The 12,992-nt window shown below is 39.5% G+C and overlaps 1 protein-coding gene across 14 annotated transcripts in view; it reads right to left on the reverse strand.

Annotated features, from left to right (window-relative positions):
* PLEKHA5 (pleckstrin homology domain containing A5) overlaps positions 1-12,992 on the reverse strand; it is a 256,829-nt gene that overhangs the window by 82,377 nt on the left and 161,460 nt on the right. For 12 of the 14 annotated variants that reach the window (XR_014082634.1, XR_014082633.1, XR_014082636.1 and 9 more), the window contains 3 exons: positions 11,992-12,092; positions 7,939-8,054; positions 3,397-3,864 (listed from right to left, as the gene is read on the reverse strand). Coding sequence is in view for 10 of the 14 variants with exons in the window: in XM_081592278.1 (XP_081448404.1) it covers positions 3,397-3,864; positions 7,939-8,054; positions 11,992-12,092 (685 nt within the window). In the remaining 4 variants the exon portion in view is untranslated. Of the gene's footprint in view, positions 1-3,396; positions 3,865-7,627; positions 7,646-7,938; positions 8,055-11,991; positions 12,093-12,992 lie in introns of all 14 variants that reach the window. The other 2 variants (XM_081592273.1, XM_081592272.1) reach the window with 1 other exon arrangement.

Consider the following 12,992-nt stretch of genomic DNA (forward strand, 5'->3'; position numbering starts at 1 on the left):
TTTCCCTTTATTTTTTAATTTTCAAAAACATTGTATTGAAGTATAGCTGATTTACAATGCTGTGTTAATTACTTCTGTACAGCAAAGTAACTCAGTCATACATACAAACTTACACACACATATATATTCTTTTTCATATTCTTTCCCATTATGGTTTGTCACAGAATATTGAATATAGTTCCTTGTGCTATACAGTATGACCTTGTTGTTTATCCTTTTTTTCCTTTAAATGTAAAAGTTCTTTCTGGTTTTCACTTAGAATGTTTACTTTATCCGGCCTCCTGCTGAATAAATGCTTCTCCTTTCATCCTTACTTTTAAGCATGTCTGAGTATTTCAAATCCTCAAAGGTGATGCTGTGAAAGTGCTGCACTCGATATGCCAGCAAATTTGGAAAACTCAGCAGTGGCCACAGGACTGGAAAAGGTCAGTTTTCGTTCCAATCCCAAAGAAAGGCAATGCCAAAGAATGCTCAAACTACCGCACAATTGCACTCATCTCACATGCTAGTAAAGTAATGCTCAAAATTCTCCAAGCCAGGCTTCAGCAATACGTGAACCGTGAACTTCCAGATGTTCAAGCTGGTTTTAGGAAAGGCAGAGGAACCAGAGATCAAATTGCCAATATCCGCTGGATCATCGAAAAAGCAAGAGAGTTCCAGAAAAACATCTATTTCTGCTTTATTGACTATGCCAAAGCCTTTGACTGTGTGGATCACAATAAACTGTGGAAAATTCTCAAAGAGATGGGAATACCAGACCATCTGACCTGTCTCTTGAGAAACCTGTATGCAGGTCAGGAAGCAACAGTTAGAACTGGTCATGGAACAACAGACTGGTTCCAAATAGGAAAAGGAGTACGTCAAGGCTGTATATTGTCACCCTGCTTATTTAACTTATATATGCAGAGTACATCATGAGAAATGCTGGGCTGGAAGAAACACAAGCTGGAATCAAGATTGCCGGGAGAAATATCAATAACCTCAGATATGCGGATGACACCACCCTTATGGCAGAGAGTGAAGAAGAACTAAAGAGCCTCTTGATGAAGGTGAAGGAGGAGAGTGAAAAAGTTGGCTTAAAGCTCAACGTTCAGAAAACTAAGATCATGGCATCTGGTCCCATCACTCCATGGCAAATAGATGGGGAAACAGTGGAAACAGTGTCAGACTTTATTTTTTTGGGCTCCAGAATCACTGCTGATGGTGACTGCAGCCATGAAATTAAGAGACGCTTACTCCTTGGAAGGAAGGTTATGGCCAACCTAGATGGCATATTTAAAAGCAGAGACATTACTTTGCCAACAAAAGTCAGTCTAGTCAAGGCTATGGTTTTTCCAGTGGTCATGTATGGATGTGAGAGTTGGATGGTGAAGAAAGCTGAGCACCGCAGAATTGATGCTTTTGAGCTGTGGTGTTGGAGAAGACTCTTGAGAGTCCCTTGGACTGCAAGGAGATCCAGTCAATCCATCCTAAAAGAGATCAATCCTGGGTGTTCATTGGAAGGTCTGATGTTGAAGCTGAAACTCCAATACTTTGGCCACCTCATGCGAAGGGTTGACTCACTGGAAAAGACCCTAATGCTGGGTAGGATTGGGGGCGGGAGGAGAAGGGGACGACAGAGGATGAGATGGTTGGATGGCATCACCGACTTGATGAACATGGGTTTGGGTAGACTCCAGGAGTTGGTGATGGACAGGGAGGCCTGGCGTGCTGCAATTCATGGGGTCGCAAAGAGTCGGACACGACTGAGCGACTGAACTGAACTGAACTGAACTGATATAATGATGACAACACTCCAAATCTTATTCAAGTCCAGATCTCTCTTTGGAGGTCCAGACTGCAGGCACCTCAAATCTAACCTATCCACTCATTACCTTCTGCCTCCCCAATCCTTCCCTATGCAGTGAGAGGCACTAGATAATGCCTGACAACCGGACCAAAGAAGCAGAGCAGCACTCTTGACTTCCCCCAGCCACTCAAATTAGATTCGAGTGAGACCAGTCTGCAATCAAGCACATCCAAGTACTCAAGTAGCCTTGTCAATTACAAGTTCAGTTTTTGAACTTTCTCCAACTCATTCTCCAGACACTACTGAACCACCACTCTGCATACATACAACTCCTCTGGCTTCTCTCTCCAGCCTTGCTTCTTGTCCATCATTACAGCAGTTGTGATGATGTGAGCCTAAGCCGGATTCATGGCTTTGGAGTCTTTTCCCAGCGCTATCAACTCCTGAGTTGTGCATACCTAAATCAAGATAAGCATACCATCCTTCATATCTGGGCTCCTACTTCACTTCCTCCAGAGAGGTTTCCCTGAACCTTTAGGCTGGGCTGGTTGTCCCTGAAACATCATCTCTTCCGGCTGTATTTGTCATCGCATGCTATATCTGTTTAACTTTCTCCTCCATGAGACTAAGAACAGCTGTGAGAAATTTGGACTGTATCATTTCAGTATTTTACTTCCTGGTCCCATGATTACCATATAGTAGTTATACAATAAGTATACGAAAGAACAAGTGTGTACATGAATGAATGAACGCTTAGATGAATAAATATAATACTTAGTCATGTGCGTCATGAGTTTAAGAAAGCCAAGGAATCAGACTGAGAACTAGAGCACCTCAGCCTTTCCATTCACAGCATTACACGTCTCAGGAGAGCTTCGTATTACATCAAGCTGTAGAAGCTACTAATGGAAAACAGAGCAGGATGGTGGGGAGACTGAAGACAAATTGTGTGTGTGTGTATAAAAGGGGCAAGGCTAGGCGTGTGTGTGTGTGTGTATAAAGGGGCAAGGCTAGGTGTGTGTATGTGTGTGTGTGTATAAAGGGGCAAGGCTAGGTGTGTGTGTGTGTGTGTGTGTATAAAGGGGCAAGGCTAGGTGTGTGTCTGAGTGTGTGTGTGTATAAAGGGGCAAGGCTAGGGGTGTGTTTGTGTGTGTGTGTGTGTGTGTATAAAGGGACAAGGCTAGGGGTGTGTGTGTGTGTGTGTGTATAAAGGGGCAAGGCTAGGGGTGTGTGTGTGTGTGTGTGTAAAGGGACAAGGCTAGGTCTTGCCCCCTTCCTCAGTGTGTGTGTGTGTGTAAGGGGTGAGGCTAGATCTTGCTCCCTTCCTTGCCTCAAACAAACATGATCTGTACCCACGGCCTACACCTTCTCTTATGCTGGGCCAGGGAGGAGGGTTCCTTGCCATCAGTAAAGTTGGGTGAACTTTATTCAGAACACTGAGAAACAGAGGGGAAAAAAAAAAAAAACAAACCCACACACACACATATCTGATTACCCTGAAGAAAAGATGAGTCACGAAGCTGTAATACCACAAATGCAATTTGAATTTAATACTTTGACTCCGTATCTCAGAAACCAGTCTCCCACCAACACCACAAGACACTCACCCCCTGGTTTCCTCTTCATGACCTCTTCCCTTCTGGATTTTAATCCACTGCTCCAGCTGTTGCATTGAATTCGTTCTCTGTATGACTCGATCAGCCTCTGTGTGTAAGGGCCCCGTATTGGGGTGACTTCCGCCTCTAAGATCTGCCAGGCTCACATTGACTGTTTTGTTCTCTGAAGTATTCAAATTGACTGGCCTGTAGTGTCCAGTCTGACCTGGGCACGTTGACCCACTCTCATATTCAGACGACAGAGAATTCAACTTTACACTATTAATTTTTGTTAAAGGTCTATCTTGGCCATCCTTCTGAAATCCATATTTTTCAGCTTCTAATGCCTTTTTTTCTTCGTTTCTGCTCATTTCCTTGTTTTTCTGGTTATTTTGGACCTCTGGTTTAATTAGCACTCTATGATTGGGAAAGTTATTGATCTCTTTAGCTGGTGCATTTTCAGATGTAATCTTATCCACTCTGAAATCAGAGAAGAAAGGCAGAGTAAATCAGATGAAATAATGCACCTGTTATTTTTGGGATTCACTGAAAAAAAAAACAATCCATAAAACTACCTTTGACTTCACAAAAAACCCTGAAAGGGTGGCAGAGGACAAGTCTGCACAAATCCCCAATGTCAGCATGAAAATTCAAGTACAACACCAGAATGTATAAATAGAAAGGGGAGAAAATTAAACATAAAATACACAGTGTATAAAGCACTGGAAAACAAAAGAAGTGTTGAGTATCCCTACCATTAGAAGTCTGAAAAGAAAGCAAATGAGGCTGCCCTTTGACCGTGAAACCACAAAAATCCATGCTTAAAAGGCCACAGTAGCTGGTCGTTTGAAATAAACAACATGGTTTCCAGTCAGGAGGGTTAATGCATTATGAGACAAACATGACTCTGGTTTGTGGAAATGGACATTATCTTCTGATGCCATCAAAGTTTGAGACCATGTGACCAACTAACTCTCTGTATTCCTGAGGACTTAAGTTTCTGAGCTAGACTACATGTGCTCTCTTTTTTTGAAATTTGTGGAACTTCTAGTAGCTACACTCTTGTTTTGCTTATTTATTTTTTGGTTGAGCACAGGTTTTCTCTAGTTGCTGCCAGGTTTGGTGGGGGCTGGAGGAGGGGGGTAGGGAGAGCGTGCAGCTAGTCTCCAGTTGCTGTGTGTAGGTTTTTCTCATTGCAGTGGCTTCTCTTGCTGTGGAGCAGGCTCTAGGCACACGGGCTTAGCTGCCCTGCAGCATGTGGAATCTTCCCGAATCAGGGATCAAACCTGTGTCCCCTGCATCGGCAAGCAGATTCTTAACCACTGGACCACCACGGAAGTCCACAGTTCTACCTCTTACTGGTTGACTTTTCAGCAAGGTACAGAAATTTACTGAGCCTCTAACTTCTCTTTGGCAAGTAGGGAAAACTTTAGCACCAAGGATACGGGACTGCTGCGAGCTCCACATGAGTAAATCTGTGGCTGGCACAGACTTTATCACCACTACCATTCAATCTCATCAAGCAACTGTGGATTAGAATCTGGCAGCTCGTGTCCACGTCCCCGCAGGAAGAATGTGCTGCTCAGCAGTGTGCGCCTGAGCCAGCAGATGGTTTTACTGCTCACCATGCCAATTGCTCTATCTAGGTCTTTTTGATGAGAATCAGCTTTCCTGAGACCAATCACTTCCAGGATCTGACCAGACCAAGCTGAGTGTCTGTACCTGCACAAAACTGTCAAGATGATACCACATTGGGAGGCTTCTTGAAGAGGGAACTGACTAACCTTGCACATTTCAATGTATAATAATGATCCTACTGGATCCTAACTGTGCTACTGCTGCCAGTGTCAGTGATAAAAATACATGTGTTAAAAATGCATAATCTATACATATTCTTGGAAGAGGAAATGGCAACCCACTCCAGTATTCTTGCCTAAGAATTCCATGGACAGAGGAGCCTGGTGGGCTACAGTCCATGGGGTTGCAAACAAGTCGGACACAACTGAAGAGACTTAACAACATACATATTCTATTCAGCTATACAGAGATGGCTAGTTAGGAATAAAGTTAGCGAGAAAAAATAAAAAGAAATGTGACTATTTCCCTCAGAGTACAGTTATAGACCATCCATATATTTAGGTTTAGATAAAATTCATGGCTTCACATTGGAAGCAATATTAGACACTGAGGGAGTTTATTAAGATACGCTATGGAGCTTCTTCCACTTGAAAGATAGAAGTCAGAGAAGATCTATGCTATAAACACATTTATCCAAGCTAATTTCAGGAGTAGGGAGAATTTTTTAAAACACTGAGTATCAAATATATGAAAAGGTCTTTTTAAAAATAGTTACCTCTAATCCAGCCCTTATTTTAAATTAGAACTGCAATGACTTTCCCCTCAATTTTCTCAAAGACTTAAGAGATGTAATCAAAAAAGACACATGCTGACTTCTCTCTAAATGGAACCAAAACTGCTTCAAAAATGTATGCTAACATAAATAATGTAAAACCTGTGATCTAATTTTAAAAAGTAACATTTAAGTTACTGCAGAAGATACATGCAAATATAGAAAATGATAATAATGGGCTGAGAGATAGCGAGAGATAGAAAATTATTCAGAGAATGTATATTATGCTTAGAATTTTTTAATGCCATCACCCATTGGGGAATGATGACATTGCAGTTCATAGGTTAAAATACTTCAAAAGTGAGCTAGAGATAGAATAAACAACGCAATTTCTTTCCTAAAATTCATTTCTTTGGCTGCTCCAGGTCTTAGTTGCAGCATGTGGGATGTTTAGTTGTGGCATGTGGGATCTTAGTCCCCTGACCAGGGATCGAACTCCGGCCTCCTGCATTGGGAGCATGGAGTCCTAGCCCCTGGACCACTAGGCAAGTCCCTACTAGATGTAATTTCTACAGGATGATGGTGACTGATACCAGGTTGGGCACATAGGTGGTATTCAATAATTCCTGGCTAACTGGGCAAATTATATCAACACAAGTGGCTAAAAATTGCTATGGGCAGATAATCAACAAATAGTTGTCCATAGTCAAGACACAATACTGAATATCATCTTTATCAGCATAAATTAGGAGTAATTATTAGTTTTTAGAGTGGAAAATACAAGAAAATAGAAGTTGAAATTCTGGGATAAGTGCAATATATGAAACTGAAATTATCTAGAAATCATATATTTTAATGACTATATTGATTTCTGTATTCTAAACAGTTCCCTGGAAGTCAGTATTATCTGAAGTTAGTTTTATCCTTTCAATTCATTTTCTTTCACCTAACAAATTTTCTCTAGTCATAATAATCTCTCAGTCATAATAATCTCATCTTTATGTCCATCCAGGTCATTTTTATACATGGAATTCCAAAAGCAGATTTTCCCTTTATTAGCTCTCAACCTAGAAAACGCATTATGTTTGAGGTAGCTATTCTTAAAAATAGGTGTCCCAGAGTTCAATCTTGGACCTTCTTTCTTTTTTTCTGCATATGTTTGCCTAGCTCTAATTACTAGTAATTAGTTAAATTGATCTGAAATAGATAAACATAAATTTACTTATACAGCATCAACTTGAGTCTTTTAACCAACACCTCAAAAGACTTTAATTTCCTGAGAAAATAGTAAAAAGACCAGATATGCAAGTTAGCAATCTTCCTTATATATGTGCTCAACTGTTGTTGACTCAAAGAAAAATCTAACTGTATCATAGATCTTTGTCCAAATTATAGGACTATATTAAAAAAAATGCCATAAGCTCATAGTTCAGCTACTATTTACATATTTTAGAAGCTGATGTCCTCTCACTAGCTTTTAATATAGTTGAATATTAAAATGATTCATATGTTAAGGCAGGGGGAAAAAATCACACCTACATCAATTTTAAAAGTACAATATATTTATATAACCGAAGAATCTAAGTCCTGGAGTTTTAAAAGAAAGAAAGTAGAATTCATTAAGAAGTAGATATGTTTAGAAATAATCTAGATGCTTGATGAACTGCTTTCTGGAGACATTCATCATGAAACAATCAGAAATATCCCGGAAATACCAAAGAAATGAAACATATCAAAAACTTTTACTTCAACTGACTAAACTTGATAAATATACACCATAATAAAAAAACCCAGTGAAACTAACTTCATGAATATAAATTCTCTTCTAAGATTCAGAACCTTAAAAAACACTGTTTTGTGTACTTTTAAGATAGCAATTAAAAATGTACTTACCGGATATTAAAGGTAATTCTGTAAGAAGAAAGAACATTCAGTTGGAATGTTAGGATTTGAGATTCACCTCAGTACATGGATAGGTGAGAATAAATAAAGAGGGAAGGTGGAATAAAAATGCAGGTGGCATCTCAAACCAACTAAAGGTGTATTGATTTAATACAGAAGATGAACTTAATCCTTGCTTTCTGGGGAAGAAATGGTTCTGTATCATGACTACTAAAATGACATGTACTATGATAATGATGTATTTGCAAGGCAAGGGATAAAATATAAGTGAAATCACCACTGCTTTCCCTACAAGCCTTTACCTTTTCACAGGTTCTGTCTGCACCAGGGCAGCATCTAACATGGCTTTCATCCATAACTCCATTTCCTTTCCTGTGTCAGTACAGAAATAATAGGTCCGCATGTTCGGATGGGCAGCCTGATTGAAAACGACACGATTGTTTTAAGTAGAAATATGGCACCTGTAAAAGTAAAAGAATGAAAGAAAGTTCAGTGGCTCCCTACACAGACCATTACTATCAAATTTCAAAGAAAGTAGACTTGTCTTATTAGGTTGGCCAAAGATGTTATGGAAAAACATGAATGAACTTTTTTCACCAACACAATACATATAGATATAGAAATGAGGGACTTCAGAAAAACACCATTCAATACTGAAGATATACACATCTTATATTTTTTTCTCCTATCTTTACCATTTCTCATTTTCTTAAAAAAGAAAAAAAAAAAGGTTTAAAGGAAGGGAAGGTAGGAGGAGAAGGAGGTAAGAAAAAAAGCACCTGGCCATTCCTGTTCCATGGACACACCCCAAGCAATTTCTATTTACAATTCACATCTCTCTGTTCAAGAACGTTCCACAGCAAGCAGCAACTAAAGTCACTAATAGCATTTCCCTCCTGTGGCAGCAATTCATTCAGCCCTTAAGAGTTGCTGCTCTCAAAGCATTTTGGCTAATCATTATAGACACCTATACACAAACATAAAAGATTTATAAATGACCCCAAATGGCACTGCCCTTTAGGTTTTCTTCTCAAGCATCAGAGTAAAATATAAATGCTGTAGGTTTGAGGAAGAAGCCCTGTATCACCAGTAAGTGGTTTAATCTGCCTCCACCCAGAGAAGCAGATGGAAAACAACGTCAGGGAGGCCCCGCTGAGGGACAGCTCCCAAGTGCAAGGACTGAGCACTCGGCTTAGCCCTGGGCCAGCAAGGCGAGGACGGACAGCAGCAGTAGCTGCATGTTGAGTAGAAAACCAAGGCCAATTAATACAACATTGTAAATCAACTAGACTTTAATAAAAAAATTTTTTTTAAAAAAAGAAAACAAAGGCCAAGGAGGGAGAAACATCCTTTTTTTCCCCCTGATTATTTATTATTTTTATTTTTTTTGGCTGTGCTGGGTCTTCGTTGCTGCATACAGGCCTTCTCTAGTTGTGGCGAGGGGGGACTTCTCACTGCAGTGGCTTTTCTTGTTGCAGAGCATGGGCTCTAGGGTGCACCAGCTTCAGCAGTTGCATCACGTGTGTTCAGTAGTTGTGGAGCATGGGCTTAGCTGCTCCGTGGCACATGGAATCTTTCTGGACCAGGGATCGAACCCATGCCCCCTGCATTGGCAGGCAGATTCTTATCCACTGTACCACTAGTTAAGTCCTGAAACATTCTTAATTTCCAGTTAAAAATGCCTGTGACGACTTCCCTGGTGGTACAGTAGATTAGAATTTGCCTGCCAATCCCTGGTCCAGCAAGATTCCACGTACCTGGGGGCAACCAAGCCCATGCAGCACAACTGCTGAGCCCACGCTCTAGAGCCCACACTCTGCAACAAGAGAAGCCACCACAATGAGAAGCCCATGAACCGCAACTAGAAAGTAAACTCTGCTCGCTGCAACTAGAGAAAGCCCACATAGAAAACAAGACCCAGTACAGTCAAAATTAAGTAAGTAAATAAAATAAATTTTAAAAAGCCCGTGACAACCCCCTAGTAGACACTGAAAGATAAGGATAAATAAACACAAGTTATTTCAGCATAGAATGAGGCAAAAGGATGAGTTAGTCTAAAGAGATACAAGGAGACGACCTGGAGCAACAGATTTCACTTCAAGATCCTGACTGTCTGCTTTATCTACAGCGTCAAATTAGCTTCTTGAAAACCTTTCTCAGAACCAGGATGTAAATAAATTCAATCAATACACTGAGCAAATTAACTTACAGAACCAACAAATATCACTTGACTGTGGAAGGGGTATAAAATTGTATACGGAAACCATGAGAAAGAATCAGCTCAAGCGCTATGTATTGTTAAAAATGATTAAAACCACCACAGAGTCTCTAGACTAGATTAAGGGGGGTTTTGGAGAGATGGATAAAGATCCACTGCCCATATCTGTGATGAGTGGAAGGAATGCTGGGCTGGCGCTCAGAAGTTCCAGTTGTGGCCAGGGCTCAAGACACTAACAAACCACACCCAAGCTTGCGATCTGTCAAATGGGAATATGATGGCAAAGTTCCCGATTTAGCTTTTAAGTTCCACAGTGTTGTTCAACAATTATCTCTACTTCCTACTTACCACTGGGAAAGCAGTAGGATCAACGCCAACAGACTTAGTAGTAAACATGGCTCATAAATTCAGAGAAAACAACATCGTGGAGGAGAGAATTTGAAAACAGAAATCATTATTCTTGTTACACATAAAATACAATCAAAATTAAACTAAATAATTACAGAGACAATATACTCATACATGGTCACTTTTATTGCTATTTTAAAATCATATTTACTGACATTAAAAAAAATATATATATATATATTTAGAGTCAAAGACCTGAGCAAAACGTCCTGTCTAGTACAAATTCAATAAACATTTGCTAAGCTGATGAGCAAACGAAAGAATTTAAATCAGTGCCCCAGTAACTGTCAGTATCAGAGAGTTTGGCATTGTGCTTTAAAAAGTTATTATTTTAACTTATTGGTATTAAACGTTGTTGTAACATACTGAAATGGGTAGCTTATGCCTTCATAGCCAGTGGTCTCTGCTCGGATATGACCTTCTGGTTGAGGGCACTCACAATCCTCCCACCACCCTGCCTTTCCCAGTCTTTTCTCTGTAATTAATAATGCAACTTGTCAACTGGCAAAAGTTGTAGCTCAGCTGCAGTCCTGACTGTTCTTTAAAAGTGGATAGGAATTACGGATTGACTCAATTTTATAATGGCACACACATTTTCATTGTTAAATAACAGCCTACGTTACCCTTATGTTTCCTCTTTTCCTTAAAATGAAAATTTTACATTAAACCCCTCAAGAGTTCTAAATTTAAAACTGACTTAAAAAAATAGGTGACTTCTGAAATTTATTTCAGCCATCATCATAAAGCAAAGAATGCAGCATGGTTTTTGAGAACAATACCAACAAAATAACCAACTTAGCATTAAAGTGGCCTCTTATTTGAGGGTGTTCTACCAGCACATTACAGATGGGTGGGTATTATTAGTTAGGGAAGACAAGCTCCGTTCTGCTTAGATTTAATAATAGATTTAATGTCTCATCTTCAATAGGCTCTCAAAACTATCCGATGTTCATGATGTACTTCGATCTAAGAGTACCTTTGCAAATATTCTCTAAAATCATGAGTGCACATGTGTGAGGTTAAAAAACACATTATCCCCAAATTTATCATGAAAAAACTCAAATATACAGTAACTTTTAAAGAACAATACAATGATCACCAGGATACCTATCGTTATATCTATCAACTATTAGCATTTTAACATATTTGCTATATCTAGCACAGTGGTCCCTGACCTTTCTGGCACCAGGGACCAGTTTTATGGAAGACAATTATTCCATGAACCCAGGGAGGGATGGTTTCAGGATGATTCTCATAAGGGCCCGCAACCTAGATCCCTTGCATGTGCAGTTCACAGTAGGGTTCAAGCTCCTATGAGAATCTAATGGCTCTGCTGATCTGACTGGAGCTGGAGCTCAGGCAGTAGTACAAGCAATAGGGAGGGGCTGTAAATAAGGTGAAGCTTTACTTGCTTGCCTGCCTCTCACCGTCCGGCTGTGTGGCCTGGTTCCTAACAGTTCTGTGGCCTGGGGGTTGGGGACCCCTGATCTAGAACCACTTGAAAGTAGGCACAAAAAGACACCTAGCCCTTTAATACTTCAGCATGTACTTCTTACTAATTAAAGGGACACTCTTCTCCTCAACCCTAAGACCACTATTGTATTTTAAATATTAAAAATGACTGTAACTAAAATAAAATGTCTTTCTGTGATAATCCACAGTCAATATCCATTTCTTAACCAATGCAAGATTCAAATTCAGAAAAAAAAAAGTATGACTATGTCCTTACCTTAAAAGCATATTTGCGATTAACGTGATCCTCTGAGGTAAGCAGAGCTATCTGAAAACTGGGCAACAGTATGCTTCCCAGAATACCCTCTTCTTTCTCATCTGAGAGGTAATTGAACATCTGATTAGAATTTTCAATGTTCTCATGAAGCAGATAACTTTTCTCAAAACTTATTTTGACAAAACCAAAAGACTTTCATACATAAATTCGTGTAATTCATTCAATTCATGTATTATATGGTAAGGTTTTATGGGAAAACATTAAATAGTGGAGTATATATATACTGCTTTACTTTCAACAAAATTCCCTGTCTTAAGCAAATCAGAACTTGGCCCACGTGTCAGAAAAAGGCCAATTAAGACACAAAAATGGCATACCTTTGTTTGGCATATAGACTGCGTTCTACAAAGTCCTCTGACATGTGATTCACTGAAACTATATTAGCGTGTAAGTGGTGATGCTGAAAATTTACAAAATGAATCCACCCATGTTTCCCATAGGATTTAAACGGGCAACTGTTTTAAAGCCCAGATAGGCATGGCTCTCTCGTCACAACCTTCAGACTTTGTTCCATGTCTCATCAATGAAGCCTTTCTTGACTGCTTTATTTTGAAGTGCTTTCATCCTGATCTGTCCCAGAACCCTCTCTTCTCTTTCTGGAACTCTACCACAATGACCCTAAACATCTGTCCCAATACCTCTGAAACACTGTATGTTTTATTTTTTACTTATCATCATCCTCTCCCCGACTAGAATGTAAACTCCAAAAAGACACTTAGAATACTAGTAGATGCTCAAACATTTTTGAATACATGAATATATACACATGAAAACATCTTTTAAACTATGCTAGAAAAATTATATGCTTCTTAAACATGTATCCTTGAAGGGTTGTTTTTACCAGTCACTATGATACACAATAAAGTTAGGAGAATAAATCACAGACCTACAAGGCAAACACATAAAATATATCTAGGAAAATGTCAAAACATTCATTCTGG

The sequence above is a fragment of the Giraffa tippelskirchi genome, chromosome 4 (genome assembly GCF_054371585.1).
Source record: "Giraffa tippelskirchi isolate mGirTip1 chromosome 4, T2T-mGirTip1v1.2.pri, whole genome shotgun sequence".
NCBI classification, from domain to species: Eukaryota; Metazoa; Chordata; class Mammalia; order Artiodactyla; family Giraffidae; genus Giraffa; species Giraffa tippelskirchi.